Source organism: Maylandia zebra, linkage group LG17 (assembly GCF_041146795.1).
Source record: "Maylandia zebra isolate NMK-2024a linkage group LG17, Mzebra_GT3a, whole genome shotgun sequence".
NCBI classification, from domain to species: domain Eukaryota; kingdom Metazoa; phylum Chordata; class Actinopteri; order Cichliformes; family Cichlidae; genus Maylandia; species Maylandia zebra.
The window spans coordinates 13,004,191-13,030,973 of NC_135183.1; the positions used below are offsets into that span (position 1 = coordinate 13,004,191).

General features: G+C 40.9%; 1 protein-coding gene and 1 long non-coding RNA gene across 6 annotated transcripts in view; one reads left to right on the top strand and one right to left on the bottom strand.

The window, feature by feature from the left end:
* LOC143413108 (uncharacterized) overlaps nucleotides 1–19,968 on the top strand; it is a 61,627-nt gene extending 41,659 nt beyond the window's left edge. Inside the window, exons 3-4 of one of the 2 annotated variants that reach the window (XR_013093688.1) lie at nucleotides 5,125–6,970; nucleotides 19,879–19,968. This is a non-coding gene — a long non-coding RNA (uncharacterized LOC143413108). Of the gene's footprint in view, nucleotides 1–5,124; nucleotides 6,983–19,878 lie in introns of both variants that reach the window. The other variant, XR_013093687.1, reaches the window with a different exon arrangement.
* The window catches only part of tns3.2 (tensin 3, tandem duplicate 2), a 58,559-nt gene continuing 49,511 nt past the window's right edge, over nucleotides 17,736–26,783 (bottom strand). For all 4 annotated transcript variants that reach the window (XM_004571740.3, XM_004571739.3, XM_076875440.1 and 1 more), the window contains 11 exons: nucleotides 25,030–25,177; nucleotides 24,031–24,464; nucleotides 22,225–22,308; nucleotides 21,949–22,077; nucleotides 21,615–21,710; nucleotides 21,305–21,382; nucleotides 20,157–20,234; nucleotides 19,896–20,064; nucleotides 19,732–19,800; nucleotides 18,901–18,930; nucleotides 17,736–18,536 (listed from right to left, as the gene is read on the bottom strand). In XM_004571740.3, coding sequence (XP_004571797.1) covers nucleotides 18,395–18,536; nucleotides 18,901–18,930; nucleotides 19,732–19,800; nucleotides 19,896–20,064; nucleotides 20,157–20,234; nucleotides 21,305–21,382; nucleotides 21,615–21,710; nucleotides 21,949–22,077; nucleotides 22,225–22,308; nucleotides 24,031–24,464; nucleotides 25,030–25,177 — 1,457 coding nt within the window. In that variant the 3' untranslated portion in view covers nucleotides 17,736–18,394. The remainder of the gene's footprint in view (nucleotides 18,537–18,900; nucleotides 18,931–19,731; nucleotides 19,801–19,895; nucleotides 20,065–20,156; nucleotides 20,235–21,304; nucleotides 21,383–21,614; nucleotides 21,711–21,948; nucleotides 22,078–22,224; nucleotides 22,309–24,030; nucleotides 24,465–25,029; nucleotides 25,178–26,783) is intronic.

The window sequence follows — 26,783 nt, forward strand, 5'->3', positions numbered from 1 at the left end:
TCTTCCCTCTCTCTCAGTCTTTCAAAGACACACACTCGCACACAGGTCCCATTTTATCCTGGCTGTCAATGATCTGCATGACAGTGAATTAGAAATGGCACAGTTAGTATTAGGGCTTCCTGTGGCTCTAGTTGGGTTTGGTTGGGTGAGAGTTAAGTTGCATCTCATGGTCAAGTACTGACTATAAAAAGAATTGATTTCTTTTTATAGAGAGATTAGAATTGATTTTTTTTAACAGTGTTTCACTTATAACTTATTGATCTGGAAGGAGGAAAATCCTGGGCTGGTTTCCACAAATTTATCATAAACTCACAAATTAACCAAACAGCTTTACTTTGTGGCTCTGTGTTTACTGACAGACTACAAACTTTATGAGGTCTGAATCACTAAAGGGTTCTGTGAGTATAGGAAGCCCCTCTGGAAAACCAAACCATAAAGCGTAAAAGCGCTGACAAAAGCTGAATAAAGCAGTGATATGTACTGTCAAAGCCTGACAAGAGAATTGATTATATGAATACTGGCAGCATGGCAAGAAGAAAGAAGGACAGCTGACCTCTCTTGATCTTTCTTTCTTTCCATGCCATTCTCTGTCGTCTTGCCCCTGTGCACCATCTGATCTATGTTTAAACAGGATAGAGTTCTTCGGGGCCAACAGGGATAAAGCTCTCTCTCGTCTCTGCATGTTGAATGTGTCAGTGGAGAGAGTTATAAGCGCTGGTCCCCCACCCCCACCTACTTCTTGGCAAGTGGCAGTCAGTCAGCTGATTTGTGCTGGTGAGGGGATTTGGTGTTCCACGTAGGCTATTTAAAAATGCACCAACACCTTTCTCTTCCGCTCTCTCTCTTTTCCACTCTGTCGCCTTCTCTTACGACCACATAACATACCCCTCGCCCATTCCCCTATATTGCTTGCTTTTTTTTCCTGCTCCCTCCCATTACTGCTTTTATTCCCTCCACTGTCTCTTTGAGTCTACTATTTCAGGACGTTGTCATGTTCAAATTGTGGACAAAATTTGAGTACTTCACTCTAAATAACAATGTTAGTAACTTGTTGGTGTTTTGTAAAGCTGAATGACATGGTGACTTGTGTTAACACTTTCTGATAGGCCATATCTATGCTTGCTTTATGAGTTTTACTAGGAAACTAAATCTTCCTGGTAAAGGTCAAAGGTGAGTCTATTCATCCCATGTTTATCCACAGATCAGCCATGTCATGTAACTCCTAGACCTGATTTAGATTTAACAACATAACTGGCTAACACCATTGTTGGCCTGTGCATTATGTGCTTGTGCATTAAAAGAACTTTAAAATTAAGATAAACAATTTTAATGCAGGAAAAGCACAGGAGGAATCGACAGTACTGAAGAAGCCTATCGCAATAGCTGTGAGCCTCAATGTATAATTACTTTTCTATGGAGCTGCACATTAGGTTAGGCCATAGGTTAATGCGTTTCAGAGGGGTTTGCAGTTCCAACATAGGTACAATGTAAATTTCCTGCTGACGCATAAATCTCCAGTTAAAGCTGAAACTGTGAAAATGGAGAGTAATGGGCCCATTATACCTCGGTGCAAGCTGTGTATTGGTTTTTATTGCCATTTTAATGACATATCAATACAGAAGCTCAGAGATTCCCAAGTTACACAGAGAAGTTTTGACTTTGACTGTTACTTCTGTTTGCATGCAGCACAACCAGTGTGGCGATTATAGAGGCCTAAGGTATTAACCTGGCACTGGCACCATGGTCAGGCTGGAGTTACAAGTGTCCAAGCAGATTGTGCATCCATTTCCATGATAATAGATGAATGGTATAGTTCTTACATAGGGCTGTTGTACTTGAGCACTCAAAGTACTTTATGCATTCATTCATTCATCCATTCACAACCACTCTTTTTCTAATCCTAAAGTCTTTACACACCAGATATGTAACTTTCATGCAAATAATTTATGTCTTAATTATATTTTTTTGGATTCACCTATTCTTAATGCAGCCATTTTTACCAACATCAAAGTTCTTCAGGATTAATTTGTAGCATTTATTTATTTTTTTTAATTAAGACAGATTTTTTTTTTTTATTTCTCACATGCAAATAAATAGATCTGACCAATCAGTCTTCTGCATTTGGCAAATAGTGCCACATACCTTTAGACAAGCACTGGTACTGATGCACAGCTAGACGCTTTGGGTGAGTCAGCTTTTTCCTCTGCCTCCTTAGATGTTGTTCCAACTACGACGGAGTATTAGGGCCACGCCCAGAAGAAATACATATAATACATATAATGTATATAAAAATATATTATACATGTAGTCGACTGGGTGTACCCCAGATGAGCTGGAACAGGTAACCAGGGTGAGGGAAGTCTGGACTTCCCTGCTCAGGCTGCTGCTGCCGTGACCCGAAACCGGTTGTAAAATAAAATTGGGTTGCTGGAGGATGGATGGATATACAGTCTTGTCTTTCCCTTTGTCACAATGTCTATTTTTATCTCAGAAATATCTGCATTCCTCCTTTAATTGCCTCCCTTTGTTGGCGTCTGTGCTTGTTTGGGGTTTTTAACCATTTACCTCTAACATGAGTATAAATGGCTTTAGGGCTATTTTGACATCCCAGTTCACATGACTAATGGGGCGACCACAAGATACCGCCACTAGGACAATAAATTTCCGTGGAAATCGTTACAGTTGTGTCGTGATCTTATCTGTTACAAGTCAGACTCATACTGTAAATCTGTTATCTAAGTGTCACATCATGAGTCATATTTACAGTAATCTCATCTGTAATCATGACAACATGCCCAAACCAGCAGAGCCGCAAAGCAGTTTTTGATCTGACATCTTCCTGTCCAACAATTTTATGTTATTTTTTGCATCATGTCCATCTTACATCACTGTTAGAAGGATAAGTATTTGCATAACTACAAGATGTTGCATGTCAGGGATGTGCAGCTGAAGGCGTTGCAAGTATGTAAACATAGAATTGCTGCAACATAAAAGGGCTATATTATCATTTTATCAGACTACAGCATGTCCTGCATTAAATTTGCATTTTTATTTATTAATTATGTGGATAATGGGGATGTTGAAAGAAATTTTTAACTTTGCTAGACAAATTTGACACCTTCAGCAATGTCACCCAGCATAAGTTCATAGAGATTAATGTGAAGCACATACTAAAATAACGCTTATGAGGTATGCTTGCAATATCTTTCCTTTTCCACAATGTGAAAGTTATGTAATTTACACAGCATAATGTACATGTATGCACACTGCTCATCTTACAGACACAGAGATACAGATATATCACACACCCTGTAACACATAATCTTCTCAGTAAGTGTAACCATGCAAAACTGAAGGCTTTACATTCTGCAGAGGTCTCCAGTGCCATGACTCCCCCGTCAGCAGCGCCTGAATTTACTCAGTTACATTTACAACGGCAACAAAAACATGGCCTTGGGACTTTGTGACAATATATAACACACACAGCAGTGGGCCTCAGTATGTGTTTCCCCCCTTTGAATACATGTTTAAACATGTGTGTGTGTGTGTGTGTGTGTGTGTGTGTGTGTGTGTGTGTGTGTGTGTGTGTGTGTGTGTGTGTTTCTGTGTGTTTGAATTTGAAGGATAAAAGGTAGTTAAGAGTTATATTATTTATATAAGCTAGTGTAGATTCCTTGGAGTGAGATATGTATGAAAAAGTAGGCCATGGGATAATAAAAGATACCAAAAATGGACTAAGCAAACAACTGAGAAAATAGGAGGCAGAGTCATCTGGTGGAAAAGAAAAGACATTAACAAGAGCCAACACGGAATGGCTACACGATACCTATTGCTCTGTTTTTAGTCTGCTGAGTTTCTAACTTTAAGTAAAAACACCAAATAAGCTCACTAATACTTCCTTGCAACAAAGGCACCTTCTTAAATGCAGTGAAACATTGGCTTTAAAGCTCTGTGTCCTTATAAGGGACTATCTGGATGGTGCAGAACTGTGCAGGGGTGTGGCGAGGTTTATCAGCTTACTTTTGTGCCACTAGCAAAAACACTGTAAATCTGCCAGAAGTAAGATGACTTCAGAATAAAAAAACAAAAGGCTTTTAGGACACATGACTTGACGTGGATAGAAATCACATGACTTGAAAGGTGATATATATATTTCCTGAGCTTAAAGAAGAAGAGTCTTTGCTGGTGCACAGGGTCTGAGCATACACTGCTGATGGGTCAGTGCTCAAGCTGCAGAGTGATTAGTACTTGGGTTGATACATAAAGGAAAAATTACTTACAGCTACTTATACACATTTTAATTACAAGTTAGCTGTGTGAGGTTTATTGAAGGAGGAAAATAAAAGAAAAAATTGGGCTACGTCCACACGTACACGGGTATTTTTGAAAACGGAGATTTTCCGTTTTCGTTTTAAAAAATAATCCCGTCCGCACGTAAACGCAGAAATGAAGGAAAATGCTGCTAGGAACATGCCAAAGCAATAGGTGGCGATATATTCCTAACCGTGTAGAAATGTTGGCCAATCAGAAGTCTAGAAGCCTCGGTGGGAAATAGTAAACAAAGATGGGGCATAAAAGCAGAACCGAGTCGTATGTGTGGAGGGACAGTAACTGTGTGTGTATATGTAAGCATTTAAAAACTGCAGAGAGTACAATTAACAGTAACAGTATTGTAGAAATTCATTTCACCGAAACAATAACGTGGCGCAGTGTGACGTCAAAAAAAGGCGCACATCTTTGACGCTTCATTTTCTCCGTTTTCTCCGTTTTTCTTGTCCACACGTAAATGCAAAAATGGAGTTTTCGAAAATATCCACCCTGGCAGGCGTTTTTAGAAATCTCCATTTTCAGTGACCGAAAACGCAGTTTACATGTGGATGAAAGGTGCAAACGCATAGAGAAATCTGCGTTTTCAAAAATACCCGGGTACGTGTGGACGTAGCCTTGGTTTACAGTGAAAAACAAATTACAATTTTTGTACAAAATACATAACGCAATGTCAATTAAATCAGTTTTTAATTTAAAATTGTTTTATTAATAAAGCAATAAGAATAAGAATAAGTGCACTGAATCTTACATTTGTTGAATTAATATTTTTTGTTGTGTCCTTCTGTAACTCCGCAGTTGCCAGTCCCAAGCCTGGATGAGAAAGGAAGAGGGTTGGGCGTGGGGCTAGCAACCCCACCCTGTAAAACCCCGACTGCTACAGAATCAGCAAACGAATCTCAGTATCAACTGAACCAGGGCGAAGATGATCGGCAACCCTTGATAACAGCGGTGGAGAAAAGCTCTCGGGTCGTCCATTGCCTAATGTGTCGATCAATTCTCGATCCAAAAGAAACTACTCATTATGGAATATGGAATGTACGGACTCTGTACGGGTAAAGTGGGCCAGCTTCTACATGAATTTGACTCAAACCAGATGGACATCTTGGGCATCTCTGAAATGCGGTGGACATGAAGTGAGAAGATGGTAAGCAATGGAAAGATGGTGCTCTACCCTGGCCATCCCCCGAGACCATGTGCGCTTTGTGGGCTTTGTTCTCTAGTGATGTGCAACAACGTTGTTGCTGGGCTGGAAGACCATCTCAGACCGCCTAATCTTGGCTCGTTTCCAAGCTGGGCATGTGAAAGTCACAGTTCTTCAAGTATATACTCCAACAGAAGAGCAAATATGGCAGCGGAATTTCAACTCGAATTGAGAAACCACTTCCAGCTCCTCACCAAGGAAGGAAAGGAAGGAAACAACAAAAATTCAGCTACCCTCTGGGATGAGCTAAAGGAGGCTGTTGTCGGTGCCACAGAATCGAAGATTGGTCGCCAACAAGGTGGGACCTTATCGATCGGGGTCTTTTGGCAAAGTCGCTTCAGGACCAGGTGGCCTCCAATCCGCATACTCCTGCAGTGTGAGAGGGCCATGGCTGGCACAGGTCAAACGCAGCTGCCGGCATGACAAGTGGATGAAAACTAAAGGCATGGAAGACCAAGAAGCAGCCGATTGGAACAATGCCCAAACCTTATATCGCATTGTACGAGATCTAACAGGGGCTCATGGTGGCCGCAGCGTCCCAATTCAAGACAAAAATGGATGAGTCCTCCTTACTACAGCTGAGCAAGACCAACGCTGGGCCGAATACTCTGAACCAACCCGAGCCACTCCACCTGTTCGAGGCCGAAGACCTGGCACCCTCCATTGACCTTCTCCCTGTCGATATCAGACAAATCAGCATTGCCGAAGTAAAAACAGCGATCCGACTCCTCAGGAGTGGAAAGGCAGCTGGCCTGGATGAGACCCTCCCTGAAATGCTGAAGCCCAGTTGGAAGCCGCCCTTACAAGACTCCTAAACACATGTTGTTTAACATCGCGTGTACCCGATGATTGGACAAAAGGCATCATTATCAAACTTCCAAAGACAGGCGATTTGTGAGACTGTAACAATTGGCGGGGCATTACGCTGCTGTCGGTACCTGGAAAAGTGCTTAGCCTCGTTCTTTTGAATCAGCTACGACACGCAGTGGACGAATGATTGCGAGAAGAGCAGGTTGGCTTTTGGAGTGGCCAGTCATGCGTTGAGCAAATCCTCACCCTCCGCATGATCATTGAACAAACATTGGAATACCAAAGGAAAATTTCTATTAATTTCATTGACTTCAAGAAGGCTTTTGACAGCATCCACTGGCCAACTCTGTGGGCTATCCTACGTCACTATGGAGTCCCCCTGCACTTTGTAGACGTCTTTTGTGGTCTCTACTCCAACTCCCGCTGCTGCGTCCGTATGGATGGCGGCTGCACGGATTTCTTCGAGCTCAATACTGGTGTTCAACAGGGATGCGTGCTATCCCCTTTCCTATTCCTGTTGGTAATTGACTTCATCATGCGACAATCAATTGACCAAGATGGCATCGGTGTCCCCTGACATAAAGCGCATAATCTCACCGACTTGGACTTCGCAGACGACATCGCCCTGCTGTAAAGTAACAGGTTTTTTTAAAAACACTCAACACCGCTGACTTCATATCCCGCCCTTTTCTTCTTTGTGTCTTTTTTCCTTGTTTTAATTCTTTCCCCTCATTTTGACTTTGTCATTCTTCTTTGAGTTCCTCAGTTTTTGTCCTCTGTGCTTTTTCTTTGTAGTTTCTATAAGCATTACATTTGCAGATTTTCTTCGATCTCATTTTCAATAACACAATCGTCCAGGATGAACTGCTCTGAATCTGAATTTGATCGTAAAAGGTTAAAGGGTGAAGTATGTGACCACTTTACTCACATTTTTAGCATTTGCTCAAGAATTCATGAGTAAATTCACAAAATTTATCATAAATTTCAACAAACATGAAGAATGAAATGGTGATATTTTTTTCTGTCAAAAAGGTCAAGGGTCAGTTTCATAATAACATCATGATCTGATCATTATTCAATAATGTAACTCAAAAAACTTAGAATGAACTGTTTTCAGTTACCTTTCATGCTCCCCTTGACTTTGTCGTGACTGCAGAGACCTGCCCTTCTGAACTTGTGTGTGAAGGATGTTTTATAGGAGCCTCGACAGACTAGATGTAAACTGCAACTTGATTGACTGGCAGACATACACCTGCATGACGTTAGTTATAGTTTGTGCTCTTTTTCAACTTCCTTTGCTTGTCATCTACCTGCCTCTTCTCTGTTCCATTGTCTTTAAAAAGGCATCAGGATATTGTTTTGAAATTAAGCCCATTTATTCATAGTTACCTTACTTTACGAGGTAAGAGGACAGTCTTTTCACTCCTCTTATCACTCTTTCTGTCTTTTAACCCTGTGTTTGTTTAGTAGTCTGTTCGGTGCTCAGCCAATACCTCTGCCCTCCATCGTCCTGCTGGGCAGAACAGCTGAATAAGCTCATTGTCGACCCGTGGAGAGCGCAGGTGCGCCTCTTCTTTTTCACCTCCGACCCTCGCCCCTCGACCCCACAAAGCCTTTTGTCAACTCTATTTACTGGCAACTCCAATGAAACTGCAGTCCATTACCAACATCTTCTCGCTGCCTTTCTCTCCCCATTTTCTACTCCTCTCAAGAAACTAATTAGCAACAATACAAGTAGGTTAGACTCTCTATTCAGAGTGGGCATTGTTGAATACAATACCAGGAAGCATTGTGAGCTAACAATTAGTGGCAATGGTGCAGTGTAGAGTGTCACTGACGTTGTTGGGAGTTGCACAAGGCTGGGATTGTTCCCAAAGAAGGACTTAGACAGGGGTGGAGGACCAGAGCGAACGGTTTCCCAGGTGCTGAATTAGCCCAAACTCAGCCCATGATCTGCTTCACACAGGACGCTTATCAGTGGCACAGCTCAGGATACAGGAATGTGTCCCTGAGAGGAAGTGTTGTTTTCTTTGGGTGTAGATGTTTATGTTAAAGGTAACTCTACCTGGGTGGGATTGCCTATGTGTGCATGTGTTCCTGAATTTGTGGCTGACTAAATGTGTGAGTTCACATGAGTGAATGTGCATCAAGTTACCTGTTTTTCTGTTTTGTTTCCTGTTTTATGTGGAAATGCAGCTGACTGTATGCAGTCATGTGAGGACTCAGGAAAGGAAGTGTTGGCTGAGGGTCTTCCCTCAACCTTCTGGCCTTGAGGTCAAGCGCATGCTAATGCTAACAGCAGGCTAGTTGCCATATTAGGGATGGTCTGCTGAGAAGAAGCTCCACCTACCAGCTGATTCAGTGTTAGAGGGTCACGACAAGGAGGTCAAGGGTTCAGGCATCATTGTTACACAGCCCATGTGCCTTCCACCTCTAAAAGCCCCCACTGCAGCATTACATCATAGCAGAGTCTGAAGGAGGAGGGCCAAATAGCACTGGGGGACAAAACGTCTGACAGCTGACACTGGCTGGGCTCAAGCTGAAGGCTCAAGTTCAGTAAAGAGAAAAGAGATTTCATCAGTTCTTTCTGACATGATTAGCTGTTCCAGGTAGGTTAGATGAGCTCTAATCCAGAAGCCTCTGATAAGACTTTCTGACACAAATTAGCCATTTCAGGAGTACATTTGGTAATTCTCAGTATTTGATTATTTGTAGTGTTTTGGTGACTCATCTTCCTGTAACACTGGATGGCTTACAGAGGTTAACAAAGTGAAATGACGAGAATAACATCAGCTGAAGATCTGGCTTGACTCATTTTAAACAACCGTTGTAATTACTCACAGTCCTGCGAAGCCTAATTTGAAAACAGTTTGTTTGTTTGTTATTTTAATTTAAAATTACAGTTGTGAAGCAATAGTTAGTGTCACAGCAAGAAGGTTCTGGGTTCAAATCTTCTTGTCAAACTGTGCTTTTCTGTGGGTTTCCTTAGGTGTTTCAATGTCCAAAGACAGGCTTGTTACAGTAGGTGAAGTGGTGATTCTAAATTGACCACAGGTGTGGATGCAAGTGTGGGTGTTTTAATTTAAAGAGTGATTTTAGGAAACACTCCAACCTAATGCAAGTATCAGACTACACACATGTTTATCTTTCCATACTTTTCCTGTGTCACATATGGCTGCTATAGTGCCAGTAGTGTAGGGATCATGACTCAAAAAAAGTAATGTATTACAAATTACTGGTTATGCTTCTTAAAAGTAATGCTGCACATTAATTACTGTTAGATAAAGTAATTTGTTACACTACTCATTACATTTCTTTCTCATTATTACATAAAATGTCCTGAAACACATTGTCTCATAATTACAGATAACAATATAAATCATAGGATTCAGTCCCACACAAATCCCTTCAGTGAAATCGCCACATTGATTCCACCATAGAAACATGTACAGGGTCAGATAAGATCAGTAAAGTCAGGCTCTGGCTGCTGAGCTAGCGTCTGCATACATCATTGTGGGTTCTTTGCTAGCTTTGTATTTGCATACTATTTGTGCAGACGCTTACAAATTTGTTTTAACAATAACGGTTCTGTCCTGTATGCAATTTGCACTTTACCATCGTATTTTTGAAATGTTGTCCACAATTTCTAACAGTTAGCATAGCAATTTACTCACAAAAAATAGTGACAAAACAAGAAACACAGATGATCAGAAAAGTTGCCACCAAGTTTCTGTAATCTGTAATTTCACATGTCTGTCCAAGGTTAAGGATAGACTTAGCCTGTAATTGCATAGGCAGGCCAACAAAAACAGTCTGTCAGGGAACTAAGTCAGGTTCTTGATTAGTTCTCATCATGCCTTAAGTGCAGAATTTGTTATGTTTTAATTAGTACTTTGCATCTGCAGAAATACAAATTTAATCAGGGGTTCCCGAAGGGTCGTTTCTCCTCAGCTCTGCTCTTTTTAACCTCTACACACTCTTGCTTGGTACTATAATAAAGATAATAATGTCCTCCCATTCCTATGCAGATGATACATAGCTGTACATATTTTTCTCTGATGGTGTACAAACTAATGAGCTCCACTGCTTGACATTAACAGCTGGATGTCTTTCTAGAACTGAACAAAGACAAGACATAAATACTGGTCCAGGTTCAGAAAGTCAGAGATAGAAAATGTGTCCATATTTATAATTTATCATCATCTATTTCTCTAAAACACAGCGAGCAGGTCAGGCACCTTGGCATCATTTTAGTCAATGATCTCAGTTCAGTTCAAATGTATTTATATACTGCCAAATACTAGTAACAGTTTTTTCCATGCACTTTATAATATAATGTAAATCCATCCATCCATCCATTCGCTTCCGCTTATCCTTTTCAGGGTCGCGGGGGGCGCTGGAGCCTATCCCAGCTGTCATAGGGCGAGAGGCAGGGTACACCCTGGACAGGTCGCCAGTCTGTCGCAGGGCTAACACACAGGGACAGACAACCATTCACACTCACATTCACTCACAGTGACAATTTGGATTAATCAATTAACCTATCCCCACAAGCTGCATGTCTTTGGACGGTGGGAGGAAGCCGGAGTACCCAGAGAGAACCCACGCAAACACGGGGAGAACATGCAAACTCCACACAGAAAGACCCCGGCCTGATGTTGGAATTGAACTGAGGACCTTCTTGCTGTGCGGCAACAGTGCTAACCACCGTGCCACCGTGCTGCCCTATAATGTAAATGCCCTGCAATAATAATAATTATCAATAATTATAAATATCAGTTTTGATAATCATATTAATAAGATTACCAGGATTTCCTTCTATCACTTAAGCAGGTTAGACTACTGCAACTTTTTATTTGCCACATTATCCGAATTGTCATCAGGACGACTTCAGCTTGCTCAGAATGCTGCCAGAGTCCGGACATGTACACAGACATTTGAACATAATACCCCCAGAATTGAAGTCACTTCACTGACTCCCAGTTCAACAGAGAATTATATATATATATATATATTTTTTTTTATAAATACTTAGATTACTTTGTAATGCTCTCACTAAGCACTGAGCACAAACTGACTACATTCAAAAACAGACTCAGAATCTTTTTAATCTCCTGGTAATAAATGTGTGTGTTTGTGTTGTATGTATATTTGCATTTATACTTGCATTAGATTTCTTTGTAAAGTTTCGTTTTATTATTTTTTTTATTCTCTTATAGAGCTACATAGATTTCTTAATATCTTGTAATGATGGGCAGATTATGTTTAATGCACATTTAATGTGTAATGAAATATGCTAGATAAACAAATGAAATCTGCAAACAGAACCTGGTGCTTGTCACCAAACACATCCTTTTTTCATTTGTGTGGAAGTAGTGAAAACATACTTAAACATAATCTATTCAAGTATCTATGAAATATTTGTTTTATTTTGTTTGTTTGTTTGTTGTTTGGAAAAAACTCCAAACTCCAAAATTATGATAAGAGGTATTTCAACATCAGCTCATGTTGAGCAGGTAGTATGTATGAAGTGGTGACAGAAGGCTGAGGAGGACATGAGCTGATGTTATCATGGCTCTCATCCAGGTGGAATTTAGCGAGTGAATCTCATCTGCTTTATTAACTTAAATTTAAATAGATGTCTCCTGCCGTTCATTTTGAACACAACATTCACTCTGCAGCAGGCCACCATAGTCCTCTACAGCAGACTTCATCACAAGCTTTAATTTTTCAGTTTATCAAATATCACTAAGGGATCCTTACCTTTAAAAATAACTATCTTTTTTTTTAGTTCTTCTTCTTCTCCTGTCCTGTCTTTGTTACATAGTTCTCGATGTCTAAGTTATCTCACATTCTTGTCTCCCTGGGAAACATAGAAGCTGCATCTTTAGCTAATAGATACACTTTGCAACAAACTACACAGAAACAGTTTGTGTGTTTGCTGATATGTTTTGAGCTGTTAGAAATATTGCATTTAAAATGACCTGTCATTTAAAAAGAAAGGTTCTTCCCTTTATGCTCGCTCGTCTTCTCCAATGCTAAGTAGCTACTAAATTACCACAATAAAAGTTCTGGACACCTGCACCAAAAATAACATTCCAGATCATTCCGGCACACTTTAACCCCAGAGTATAGTACAGCACATCATCTTGGTATGTGCGATAAGTACCAATGATGGCTACATCAACAGGATTGTCTTTGTTATTGTCCCTTCTTTTAGCTGAATTCAGTTTGAGGGCTGGAAGGCATGCAGTGACATGAAACAAAAACTTCCCTTATATGCAAACCTAAAATAACAAGTTTGTTATGAAAGTGTAAGCAATAGCAAGCACAGATGATTGTGTTAAAATTTAAGGAATACAAGTTAAAAGTTGCCAGAAAAATAAATGCCTAAAGTATAGAACATATACCTCTTTTTAAGTACAGTAACAAATAGGCATGGCAATCGTAGTCACATTCCTTAGAATTGTTAATCTGCTTGGCTATCGATCCTGTGTGCTACAATCAGCTGATTTCAGTTCTTCTGCTGGAGGAGGAAATTAGTGGCAGAATCTTCAGTGCAGATATGAAAAATATTTTAATTTTAATACACAAAAGTACAAGGGCCTGACGGTAAAGTGAAAACTGCATCAAGGACAGAAACAACTGCATGATGCTGCTAACACAACTTCAGCTCTTTGCAAGCGCCAAGCAAAGACAGCATGCTAACGCTACGCTCGCCAAGAGCCCAAAGTGATTTTCGTATATTTTGTATATTATCGTATGCAGACTCCAGCACAGCAGAGCTTCAGGGGCACACAGTCTATATGTTAAAATATACATCTGTGTGTGCTTCTTAAATTTGCACAGCTGAATGGACACTGAATCAGCAAAAGTGAGTCATCGCATTTAATTAGTGATGCAATAGTGCCAGGAGAGCCGACACACACATTTACACAGTCAGGCATATGGACATAATCCCTCCCTCATTAGGCGTATTGTGGAGATGCTGATGTAATGCAAGTTAATCTGTTGGCCTCTGGTTGGCTCAGCAGCCCAGCGGGAGCTCTTTGTGTGGGACATTACCCTAGCCCCGCCCCCTGGAGACAGGTTCATTAAGACTGACGCTGATACCCAAGTACCAAACCTTTTGTGTGTGCTTGCGTGCCTGTGTATGTGTGTGAAACAGTGTTTCAATCAGTTATACTGGAGACAATGCAATGAGGAGGACAGCCATAAAGGCCCTGTTTTCTCAGCATGTGCCGGAGCTCACGTAGGCCACAAACCTTGATTGTTGTGCAAGTGGATGTATCACTTTGTGTGTGTGTGTGTGTGTGTGTGTGTGTGTGTGTGTGTGTGTGTGTGTGTGTGTGTGTGTGTGTGTGTGTGTGTAGCTCATGAGACATGGTTGTGTGAAATCTGTGAAAGTGTGCCACACACACACAAAATACTGCCGCCTGGATGTCTCAGAGTCATAAATCTATGATGCATTCATGTTCTGTGTTCATCAAATGGGAATGCAAAGGGTGCATTGCCAGTAAGCCACTGAATAAACAATATGCAGTTCCAATGACCTGGTTTGACATTTCCAGTATGTGCTTCAGACCGTAACGTCTCTAGTAGTTTAGAGGTGTAAAAAAATGTGAGACACAATTGTTTCAGCCTTCCTTTAACCTGCTAACTTACATGTAAAAAGTCAGAGCGATGCCAGGTTGCCTCCTGAATTTACTGCTACCGAATGTGCAGCCTCATGCAGCTCCAGGCAGCTGAACTGTTGAATCCTTATGGAGTATTTCCCATAGTAAGAAGTCATCAGCTGTGGAGTGAGAAAAGACAACAGTGGAAAATACTGCAAAAAAATAGTGAAATACTGAAGGTCATGTTTAAAAAGTGCTTAAGTGGCAAATCATAGGTCAAGGTTACTGGGTTTCACACTGACTGTGGATGTTGTTTTAAGATACACACTAAAACATTACAACAAGACTGTCTTCCTTATATGCATGCAAGACGCCAGTAACCTTACAGCAAGCTTCTTCTGGTGGTCTTCAGCTCACTGTACCACTTACGCTGCCAAAAACCTGAATAAGGAATGCTTTGTGCTCATGTTACCAGTATAAGGATCCTAACATCCTATAAAAGATACTAGTTTTAATTTCTGCTTCATCATTTACTCTCTACATCTACACAGTGTGGGGATGCCTCAGACAGTTGAGAGTCAGTGCTAGCAATGTTTTACATTTACAGCCGGGTTGTTTGTCCTCAGTTGCAGGAACTGTTAGTAAAACCTGGACACTAAAAATGCCTAATGCTTGATTCCTCAAACTGATTAAAGACAAGTTTCTAAATATAATTCTACATTTGAATTATCAGAAAATTTAGTAAGCCAATGTTGTACATTTCTAAGTTGAATGTGTTCCTTATACAATATCTCTATTCAACATGTTACCATAGCTGTCAGATAAAAAACAAAAATAAAAAAAGTCAATATTTAAATATTTAGTCATGTTGGTTACTTGACTTTTTCCCCCTGTAATTAGCTGTTATTATATACCGTCTAATCAGCCAGGGATGATCATGAAATGACACATAAACAAAATCAGCCCATCTTTCCAGTCATCCCTGCAGGCTATATCCCTTCAGCCCTGCTCAAAATAAAAATAGGAGAGGGATTATTTGTGGTGTGGTTTTACCGTGCGAGATGGAGCGTGTGTTTGCTTCCCTGTGCAGCCAGCAGCACACTTAGCATGGGCTTTAAATAGCTAACTCAAATAAAGTGAGACGAGGCTGGGGATCAGAGGCTGAGAGGGACTCTGTGAGGGTGGCATTCCCCAACGGAAGCTGGTCTTTGGATTTCCAAACACCATTCGGGGCGAGCAATGCCAGGAATGTGGTGTCGTCCAGTAGCGGCGGCGGCGGCGGTGGTGGCTACTGTGAAAACCACCGTGCGACCAGGTGCCGGCGGGCTGTCTGACAGGAAGTGCAACAGGAAGTGCAAGAAGATGTCCAGCTGGGAAACAAAATGGCGGCAGGTGACTCAGCAAAGAGGGAATGAGAGCCGGGTTGAGGGTCGCTGCTGTGAGCAGAGTCTATGTCAGGCCTGTCAGAGTGAAAGCAGAGCCTCTATCAAGCCTCCAAATCTCTGAATTGCTGAAAAGGGAACACGAGTCCCCCTTCGACACAGCCTCCTTTTTTACACACTGTGTTAAATTTCTATTCTTTCTCATCCTTTTTACCTTTTGACGGCCTTCTTTGTGTTCAGGCTGTGGGAAAGTTTCCCGTAATGGTGAGGTCATCCACCACCAGCAACTACCCCCACCCCAACACACACACACACCATAACTACCCCAACCCCCCACCCCCACCCTCCATGCTGTCCCTCCAAGCCAGGCAGGACTGCAGGACGGCAGCGTGTCCCACTTCCAGTTCCTCAGCACTCCCCACTGAGCAAGAACTTGAATAGAGCCCGATTCAGAGCTGGTATCTGATGATCTGGCCTCCTAAAGCAAGGCGCGACACACAGACACAGACAGACATCAGTCAATCTATGAGGCCCCCTGAGACCTAACAGGCATGTAAAGCACCCTTTTATGACAAGTGTCCCAAAGATACTCCTCATCCTCTTGAGACACAAGCTTGGACACACACTGGCATCGGCTGGTTTTCAAGAGGGTGGTTCCTCGCGCATTTGTGGACCTGCTCAGTTTGGTCTGCAGTATTCTAATATGAAAACGAGTGCAGTCAGGAAAACGAAACCAAGAAACATCAGAAAATTAAGCAATACTTGAGAGTTCTGGATTCAGTATAAGATATGGCGACTGACTGCTACCATCTGTTGACAATGCTGCAAACTACACAATGGTTTTTAAAATCCTCACCCAAAATTACTGAACATCGTTTTTCACATTATATACACCAAACACACTCTTTCTAGTTAAATAAGTAAATTAAACTAATTCGGGTTACATACATCAATGAAAAATTGCTCTTCCTTTTTTTATAACAACGGTCAAATATATTCATCTATGCGCTCAACTCATCCATAAGGAGGCTTAGTAGAAATATTAATAAATAGTGAATGGCATTTAAATCACCTTATTTAATAGTTTTTTACTGCGCAACTGTTTCTGATCAGTCACTCAATCATTCTCAAAGTGTTAAAAACCAAATTAAAACTTGATTAAACCAAGCAGAGGGAACATTATTATTGCTCCTAAGAATGAGAGGAAGAGGAAGCTCTTGTGGGATTTTATCATATTGTAAAATTCAGAAAAGGAAGGACATGGAATTAATTTTGAAAGGAACTTCAAAATAATAATCACAGTTAACTAGTTTTTGCTAAAAAAGAAAAAAAAAGAAAAGAAATTTTAGTCAATAACAATATAGTTAAAGAAGAATGGCATTTCCATTCTTTTATACATTTCTGACACTCATCCAGACTCGGGCAGCTGTAGCTCAGAAGGTAGAAAAGGTCATCTGCTAATTTGAAGGTTGGTTCAAATCCTTCCTGCTCTGGTCTGCATGTCAAATATCCTTGGGCACGATACTAACCCCAAGCTGCTCCCTGATGCATCCATCACAGTGTGAATGTTAGATAGAAAAAGCACAGAAACAAGTGCTGGTGTGAATGAGGCAAGTTCTATAAATAAAGCGCTTTGAGTGCTCATGAGTACAAAAGCAGTGTGTAAGAATCAGTCAATTTACCACTCCACCTTCTCCAGTTTCCAGTCCCCATTTAAATCACTTCCACCTACAGTGATTTTAATTTTGCAGTATGGCTCTGATCTAAGACTTCTCTCATGAGGAAACCAGCACAGGGATGACAGTGATTAACTCAGATGGAGCTAGAAAGAAGGATCTGAGGGGAAGGTGGGTTGCAAAACGGCTTGCAGATACATAAATGTAGACAGGCTACAGGAGCTTAAATACTGTGACCTAAATGAGTGAGCCAATGTGATGACACTGAGATCAGTTGATCTGAAGTTACTTTCAGCTTGCTTAATCATAAGGGGTCACTACACCGGGTAGCTCTGCATGTCTGATTGGGCAGAGTTTGAATGGGCAGATAAAACTGTCAAGGGACACGTGTCTGCTCTCAGGATCAAACTGTTAAGCTGCGGTGGACTGAAACGGTACACTCGATTTCTGGCTTTACATCAGAGCGACAGAAACAAACAAAAGTTAATCTTTGACATGCTCCAGTAATTGAATGGAAAAAAACATTTTGTAACATGGAAACAGTAACAGTACATCAGAGATTCATCGACATTCATCAAAAGATCCAAAGAGAAAATTTAGGGCATAATAACTGCACACAAACCGGATCAATAAAAGACACATGAACAACTGTATATGTAATAGCTCACTGTGTAAAACATTACAAAGTATTTTTCCACAATTTGCAAGAAAACTCCATAAATTCTTAAGTTCACTTCCTTTAATGCTAATGTACAATATGTGTTAATATACAAAAAATATATGACAAATATATTTTGGGAAAATAAAGACAATGACACATCTTTAAAATGGATAAATATCTCAACCAATACATAAACATGACATAAATGATTCATCTTAAGTACAGGGAAACCAAAATATTGCCTGTCATGCTAAAATATTGTTGGTTTCACTGAACATAACAATTAGTTTACAAAAGCTGATGATGAAACCTGTTTTGACTCTTTTTACAAGTAAAACACAGAAAAATCAGAATTGAAATTGTGTTTAGAATATGTGTTTGTGTGTGGACTATCTAATATTCCTTGATTTGAAATAAGTGTGTTACAATGGGCAGTTTTCACTGTCTGCCACAAGCAAGATCAATGTCATAAGTGTGTTTAGAATAAGTTTCAAAATAAAATTTCAAGAAAATAGCCAAAATGTGAACTGACTTTCATACTTTTGGCTCCCTCTGGTGCTAGCATCCTGCAGTGCAAAAGACAAATGTACTCCGCAGGTAGGAATAGGAGCTGAAAGCGCTGGAGTGTAAGGGTTCAAAGTTTTTCATATTTATATGCCTTTTGGGCAGGATTCCTATAAGTCCAAGTTCTTTACTCCACTGCTCAAGTCTCTTTCTCGCTACTTCTTGTGCGACCCGATCATGACCTTCGAGACAAAGTTGACAATGGCGCTCGCAGGCTGCTCAGGGTCGTGCTCAGCAAACAGATGGCACACGTTTTCAGTCTCACTCTGAGATTTTCTGGCAACAAATCCAAAGATCCTGGAAGAAAACGAGAGAGACACACAAGAGAAATTTACACAACAGCAGGGAAACTTTTCACCTCTCAGAACAGAGACTTAACGCCAAACATGGATTAGATGGAAACGAGCTGTGGTCCTCACCAAAGTACAGTAAGACTCCATTTGTTTGACATTTTTAGCAATAGTTCAAAGATTAAACAAAACAACTGGATTTTCAAAAATGAGTACCACTGATATTGATCGATATTAATATTGATATAGAACCAGCTCTACAGTTTAATCAGCTTTAGTACATTTACAAAAGAAATTCATATGATTTTTCTAATGCACACTCTGATTAACTGACAACATGCACGAGAAGACCCTTTCTAAAGCTGACTTACTTTGCAGTGGAGCCGCTGTCTCGTGTCCACCTGTTTGGGACAGAAGAAATTAAAATCATGACACTTGTGTCAGTTTTTGACACAATATGTTCAGTGAGTTGAGTTTAGATAAGGTAACCCTGATGAATGAAATGAAAGTCTCATTGATGCGAAAAAGGACATTTTAGGTACAAACTGAGGATGTGTTTTTCACCACTTTTCCATGAAACGTCTCCCATTCTTCAGTAATATAACCTGTTCACTTTTTTGTACTCATTTTCCTGTAAACATTGGCCAGAGTCTGTTTTGATTCTTTAAACTCTGTGAATTCTTAAAAATTTGTTTCCTGTTTTGGAAAATACACATTCTTCCCATGCATCCATCCGCCGTAACGTTGGACTATTAGGCTTACTGAATTAAATAACAAATCGTATTTTTCTTCAATCATTTTGAGAGACATTTTCGACTTGGAAGTTATATCCATCTTATATATGCAGTTTATGGAAATGCATATGTGGATATGCACTGATATCCATGCTGCTACCATGGCGGAATTATACTAGTTGTGTTATTCCAAAGCACACTTTCTGTTCATGTTGTCTTTAGTAGCAGTTAGCATCCTATGTTTCTCACACAATGCCTTTAAAGTGGGTCATGAAGGGATGTTAACAGTGACCCAAGAAGCTTTTGTTTCACAGTTTGAAAGCCATGTTTCAGCCATAGTCCTGTAAGTATCAGACGCCTACTTCATGAGTACAGACTGAACCTGGAGAAACCTCTCTTTGTTTTGTTACACAGATGCCTTGAAGTGTGTGCAAAGCTGTATTTTTGTTATCCGTGTCCAGTACTCACTTCCTGCCCTGCGGGTCCAGAGAGCAGAATATGACAGTGTTGACAGCGTAGTGTCTCCTGAAGAACAACCTGCAGAGTCAAACAAAGAGTCTGTGTGAACACATCAGATTTCTTATCGGTGTGTGTTTGTGTATGTTTGGCCTGCAGGTGCAAAAAATGCTCACTTCCGCTGGTTGTCAGTGAGTGTGATTCCCTGCGCTGAGACTTTGAAATGTACGACAGTGGAGGGAGGTGGCGGATCCATGGAGAGCGTGACTGTGGTCGCCTTCTGGACCGCCTGGTGGCCCGTGAGAGATTCCAGCTCTACGGAGCCCAGGTACCACACATTGCACGCTACAACGGCACAAAGAAAGAACAAGTCTGACAAGCTTCTGCTGATAATAAATGAATATTCTGTGTGCACAGATTAATTTAAAATGTCATACCTGCTCCTTGTTTGAGAAGCTCAGCTGCTGAGTTCGTTGCTGTCTGTGTAGAGGAGTCATTCAGCTCCTCTAGTGGATCTGCAAACACAAGATAGTGATGAGCTCTCTTGAAAAAACTCACAAATTACACCAGTGCGTTAACAAAACAAACTGCATTTGTAACCAAGCAGACACGAGGTACGTAACTCCTGCTTCATCTCTAGTACATGGTAGTGTAAAAGTTTGTGAATATTCAGAAGCGTGGGGATAAACCATCTAACTGAAGTATTTTTCTCAGTTTGGGCTTTTTGAATATATCGTAGTCACATGTCGAGACGTTGGAAAGAGCATACAAAGACTGTACATGGCAACATTCTTTAGCCCAATTGTGGCCCATCCAGTTTTCTTTGGGCCACAGTCAGCCTTGACTGATGGAGTTGATTCAGGGTAGGTTTGGTGTAAATGAATCCCTAAAAATACAAGCGTACTGACACGCTGGGAGAATCTGTAACCATAACTGTACAAAAATATACAAAAAGGAAAACAACAATTGGTTGTTGTTTTCCTTTTGGAAAGTCTTGCTGTTTGCAAACGACGTAAAACCTACTCATAAAATTCAGTTCCTAATAACTATGACAAGCGTGTTCCAGATAAAATGATTTGGAAATCCGAGTGACTTTCAAAGACCAGGAACTAATTTGAAAATATTTGTCTTGCATATTTTGGAAAAAGTAAACAAAATGAATATATAAGAAAATATAGATGGAAATAAATGTAAGCAGATTCAGCTCCATCCAAGCAAAGTGTGGAGAGAAATGTAATGGTGTGAGATATGGCCCATGAGTTCTTCAGCAAAATGTATCAAAGCATTTTTCTTTGTGCTACACTCCATTTGGAAATGTATTTAGGTATTTACTGCACTGTTTTGTGAAGTCCTTTTTCATATACAGATGTCAAACAAAGAATGAAAACATTTAGGAAAAGCAGTGACTTTTTATGATAGAAAAAACTTGCTCTGAAAACGCTCAGGGAGTTTTGCACAGTACTGTATTTAAAGCATCTTCATTGCAGTGCCCCTTTTGTAATATCCTGTGCTTAACTGACTGAGGTAATCGATTCCCTGCTCCACTTGTGTTCCCATTCTGTGATATAAATTTATATTTCGTTACCTTTGTCAGGCAGAATGAGTTTACAGGGCAGAGCCAGTGGCGTGATGGAGTGTTGACACACCAGCGCTGTGAGACTTCCTGTCAACAAAAATCATCATGCGTATGACTATTGAGATGAGTCAGCTGCACTCCAGTGTTATGACCAGTAGGGGGCAGCATGGTGCTTGTCTGTTATGACCTGGGATGGACTATAAACAGCTATGAGGAAGCATGCTGCTCTCCTAGCTGTCGTTAGACTTTGATCAGGTCAAGGCTGTTATGTTTTACTTGGGTATTTAATCTGGATCATAGCGTGTGAAATGTTTCTCACCAAAGTAAGGCTCATTGGGGCATCCTTTAAGCCGAACACCTTTCTGTGTGCACTCTATCAGGAAGTGTCTCACCAGCTCATTAGACAGATCTCCTCCTGCAAAACATGGCCTCATGGCTTAGTTTATTCATATCTATAAATTACATCAAAGGTTAATATTTAATTAACATGAACTGTAAATTAAAATAGTGATAAAAGTCCAAAATACTAGGAAGCACACTCCCATTTAGCTGACTCACAGTGCTGAGGTTTGCACCTTTAAATATCATTTTTGCAGTGCTCTCTTGGCAGCTCACAGAAAGTTTGTGTATGCAGAACATGGCATTCAACCCACCTTTTTTGCTCTGTATCACTGTTGGAGGAGGTGTAGCCACCTTCATGGCCAAACCGTATGCGCCACGAAATGAATGGCTGTCTCTGACAATGAACGAACCCGGCTCTTTGTCCTTCAGCACCGCGATGGCTGTTCAGTAGGTCAACAGAAGGAGGAAGCAGAGATAAGCTAAAGTTAGACTCAGTCTGCATTGTACATAGAGGAAACCTTTGCACGAGGGTGTATTATCTTCTCACAAGTGGCCATTAACCACTGTGGTCCAAGACCAATATTTACCTTGGTCTCTGGAAATGTCGGGCTTGTACCAGAACTTGGAAGTGTCCTGAACAAACTTCACAGTGTCCTGCTTACTGCCAGAGTCTGCAAGACACAGGTTAAAGCTCTCTGTTAGGTTTCACACCAACTTTGAGCCAAATATGACCAGACTCACAGTTAAAGGGTGAGCACATCGTGTAGCCACACAGACAAAAATATCTTCAGTTAGCCTGATTCGTGATTTTTGGTGCCACCACTTTGCAACTTAGATTAAGATTGCTCTTACTCTTTCTATAACAAAACCTAACTAGTGACCAACGGTAAGTTAACAGCCAACATGTGGTCACGTTTGAATCATGTTCCTAAAGAGCCTTGATCATTTTAACATATTATAATATAGAACATGAAATTAGCTAATTGGATTGAAAAGGCAAAAGACCTGTGAGTGACTCAGCTTTTTCTCCCTGAACTGAGTGACTATGCTGGACAGATAGTAATGGGATATCATTATGAAACAAATTCTGTCTTCCAGATTTGACTCTGAAAACAGCTTTACATTATACATGTATTATACATATATATTTTGGGCTCTTTGTTATTACATTTCAAACACTCTTACACCTTAATTAGCTAGCTGTTCAATTTAGTGATGCCTGTTTTGACATATTTGAGCTTTCGAAAAACACTTCTCATTGTAAATGAGGAGAAGTGCCCATCTTATCTTAAAGACCTCATAGTACCACAACATCACCCCAACAGAGCACAGACTGCTCTCAGACGTCTGGATCACTATTACTGTTGCTCCCTCTATTCCTATGACATTTAAAAGAAGAATGGGAGGCGGAGCCTTCAGCTTTTAGGCCGCTCTGCTGTGGAACCAGCTTCCTTTTTGATAAAACATATAGTCAGAGCTGGATCAGATGACCCTGAATCCTCTCTTAGTTACACTGCAATAGCTGTAGGCTACCAGGGGCTTTTCCTTAATGCAGAAGTGTTTCTTCTTCACTACCTTTCTCACCCACTATGTGTTTACAATCCTCTCTGCATTCATTTATTAGTTATTATTAACCTCTGGTTCTCTTCCAAAGCATCGGTTTTGTTCTGTCTCTCTTCTCTCACCTCCAAGTGGTCATAGCAGATAGCCACTCCTCCTTGAGCCCTGGTTCTGCTGGAGGTTTCTTCCTGTTAAAAGGGAGTTTTTCCTTCCCATCGTCACCAAGTGCTTGCACAAAGCGAGTCATCTTATTGTTGGATTTTCTCTCTATTATTTGTAGGGTCTTTGCCTTACAATATAAAGCACCTTGAAGTGACTGTTGTTATTTGGTGCTTTCCCTGATGTGTGCATTTAGCCTTTTTTCTCCTTTAATTGTTGTCAACTCAGTGAAGCATTTTCTGTTTTACTTTAATGTAAACAAAGATTCTTTTGATATTAGAATCCACCTTCAATCCTGAGGTGGAAGCATAAAATGTCCCACTGGATCAACTTTGTAATATAAATCTCTCCTGTTTTTACCATATCCTGTAACAACCCCAGCTCAATAAACCAAAAGGATAGCTTTGGATGTTTGATTTGACAAGGACAGTTCAAGAAAGCCAATTGGTGTAGTGCACAGTCTGATGTATCTGGTCAAGGAAATGAAAGTCATCTTCAGTTTAGGATGCTTGCTGCATTTGTGTGGTTCTGGTTCAAAAAGTTGTTAATAGTAAGACTGGGTTTGGGGTGATGAGTTTTACAAAGCTATCTTTATAGTTTGAAATGTTCATGTCAGGATCAGAGAAAATAAATTATCAGTGACACATTCAGAGAATCTATGTGGGACTGTTTACCTGCTCCAGGTGACGAGGCCCCACTGATTCCTCTTAAGGGGTCAGGGGTCATGGAAGATGAGAAAGGGATGCTGAGACTGCTTCCACTACGAGGGCTAGAATATCCACTCAGTGAAGGGGAGCGGGAGCTAAGCTCTCCCCCTTCACCTCCCCTTCTTTTCTCAGGCAACAGTGGAGCAAGGCCCTCCTCTCCAAACAGGTTAAAACTACCAAGGCCCTCCATTGCCTCCAGCAGGCTCTCCTCCAGGCCACCATTCCCCAACAATAATGAGGACAAGTCTGTGCTGTCCCTCCCCCTGTGGGCCCCTGCGGGCCCATGAGGAGAACTGTGGGCATTGGGAGAGTTGAGAGATAGAGGAGGTGATGGCTGGGAAGGATACGGGGAGTTCAGGGAGTTTGAAGTATGGTCGTGCCACACTGGAGGAGGAGTGGAGCTGTGGGAGAGAAGGTTATGATGTGGAATTTAAAGCATACACGTAAAAAAGACAAAAGAAAAACACAAGGTCAGGCAGTGCATCAGTGTGAAGTGTTACAGCCAACATACACTATATTGCCAAAAGTATTGGCTTCTGCCTTCACAGGCCTATGATCTGGAGTGACATCCTGTTCTTAAGCCACAGCCTTTAAAATGCTGTCAACCCACCCTTTGCAGATATGCGAATTTAGGCTTCTTATCAACCAATCAATCATGTCTCAAAAGCCACAATCAGTTTGTTTACATTTAGCATGTATCGTTATTGACTATGTGCATCATGTTATATTGGCTATTTTCATTCATCCTAAACTGGTTCCTTGAGCATGAAAATGTGCTTCTGTGGCTGGACCAGATCTGAACTCAAAAGAACACCTTTGTGCTTTTGGGGTGTGGTAGGAATGGAGACTTACAGCATTTGCAGCTGTAAAACTTCAGAAATGATTCTACCCAGCATTCATATGGTCATTCAAAACTGCTCGTTGGAAACATACCCGGTGAGTATGGGTATGGAAGTGTCTGTGTACCTGTCTGCGTGTGGGAGGTGGCTGCCCGATGACACTGAGCACATGGAGCCAAAGATCCTCTGACAGGAAGCAGGAACGTCTGATCTGAATATCTCTCCCTCTGTGGAGCTGCTGCCGTGGTTCATGCTGTCCAGGAAACTCCGGGAATCTGGAAAAAAAAAAAGGAATACAAAATGAAGCAACTGCTATTCTACTGTGTTTAGTGTCCAAAAAAAAAAAAAAAAAAACATACGAGGGTTCGACGTAGTTCCAGAAACTAGCCCACAAAATCACTGCTAACTGGTGCTTGTTTAAGCTTTTGTTTGGGACCCTACCTTTGTTTGGATTATAGACTGAGAGTTGAAACACACCTGTTGAGGTTTGACAGAAACTGTTCATATAAGGAATAATTCTTTAAAGTATATTAAAGTATTTATTATTTATTTATTTATTTGTTCTCACCTTTTATGGAGACTTGTTTAGATTGTGTAGATTTCCGTTGTTATATTTTATTCTTGGACTCTAGTAGACTAGCTTTGCATGATTCATGATCCAAAATAATTTTTGTTTGTCCTAAACTGAATCTTGCGCACCTCACGTCACACAGTACCATATATTAAGATCACACAACCTTTAAGCCAACTTTATTCTGATTGGCTGCCTTTTGCAAACAGAAGGTTTGAACAGCACTTGGTTATTTTGTTGGACACTCAACAAATCCCAGTTAGAAATCTCTGGGAGAATTCTGCATTGATAAAGAGAAAGCTGACTCTCCTTTTCTTCGCCCAAGACAACCAATTAACAGCTGAACTACAAAAATATATGAGCCAATCACGTTGTTGCACAGACACATGCACACAGCTGAGGTTGTAGTTCACAACAGTTTGGCCAAGATACATACTGTATTTGTAAATGTTCCAGTCTATAGTTGTTGTGCTAAAGATGTAGGTAAGGTCAAACTTGTGGTTTTTCTTGGTTGACTATCGATAATGTGAATTAGCAATTGCTCAGTACTGCTGGGATGGACTATCACCTTGGATTGCTAAATGGCCAGACTATCACAGAAAATGAGGAAAACATAACAGGCCCACATGGCTTCTGTTTTTAATTAAGTTGCTACGTAAAAGAGCTAAAAGTAAAGGATACATGGCTGATGTTTCGGTAGTGCTGACTTTACCAAACTGACCATTTTTTAAGCTCTGTTTAAGAAAAAATTCTGTGTAACCATCGGGACTAACATTCAGTTAAAACTCAAATCGCACATACAGAAGAGAGTTAGGGAGAGGTTATCGGAGCCAGTCTGCCAAGAAAGTACATTTCTGTGAATTGACAGTGTGTGTGTGTCTGTGTGTGTGTTCCAGGAGAGATGGGGGTCACTCCAAACATCCACACTGGGCATTCTGATCATGCAGTGTGTCATTCAGCAAACATGAGGGCAGGCTTCCTCAGACTGCAGACAGGACTGTGAACTACGATGAGTCACCGAGAAAATAGTCAGTCACTATAAAGAGCTCCTTGTTTGGCTGGCTGCCCCCCCCCCCCCCCCCCCCCCCCCCCACCTCCCCCTTCCTCTCTTCCGCTCGTTCTCTCCATTCAAGTACTGGTAGATGGAGGCATTTTGACTGAGCTTTGTTTGTGATCATACTGGACAAGCGGCATCATCTCAAGTGGATTATATAATCCTACATGCTGACAGTGAGTTAATGAATTCAAAGAATTTGTTACAAATAAGGCCCAGTGTGTAAAGTACACCGTGTGTGTGTGACAGAATAAAC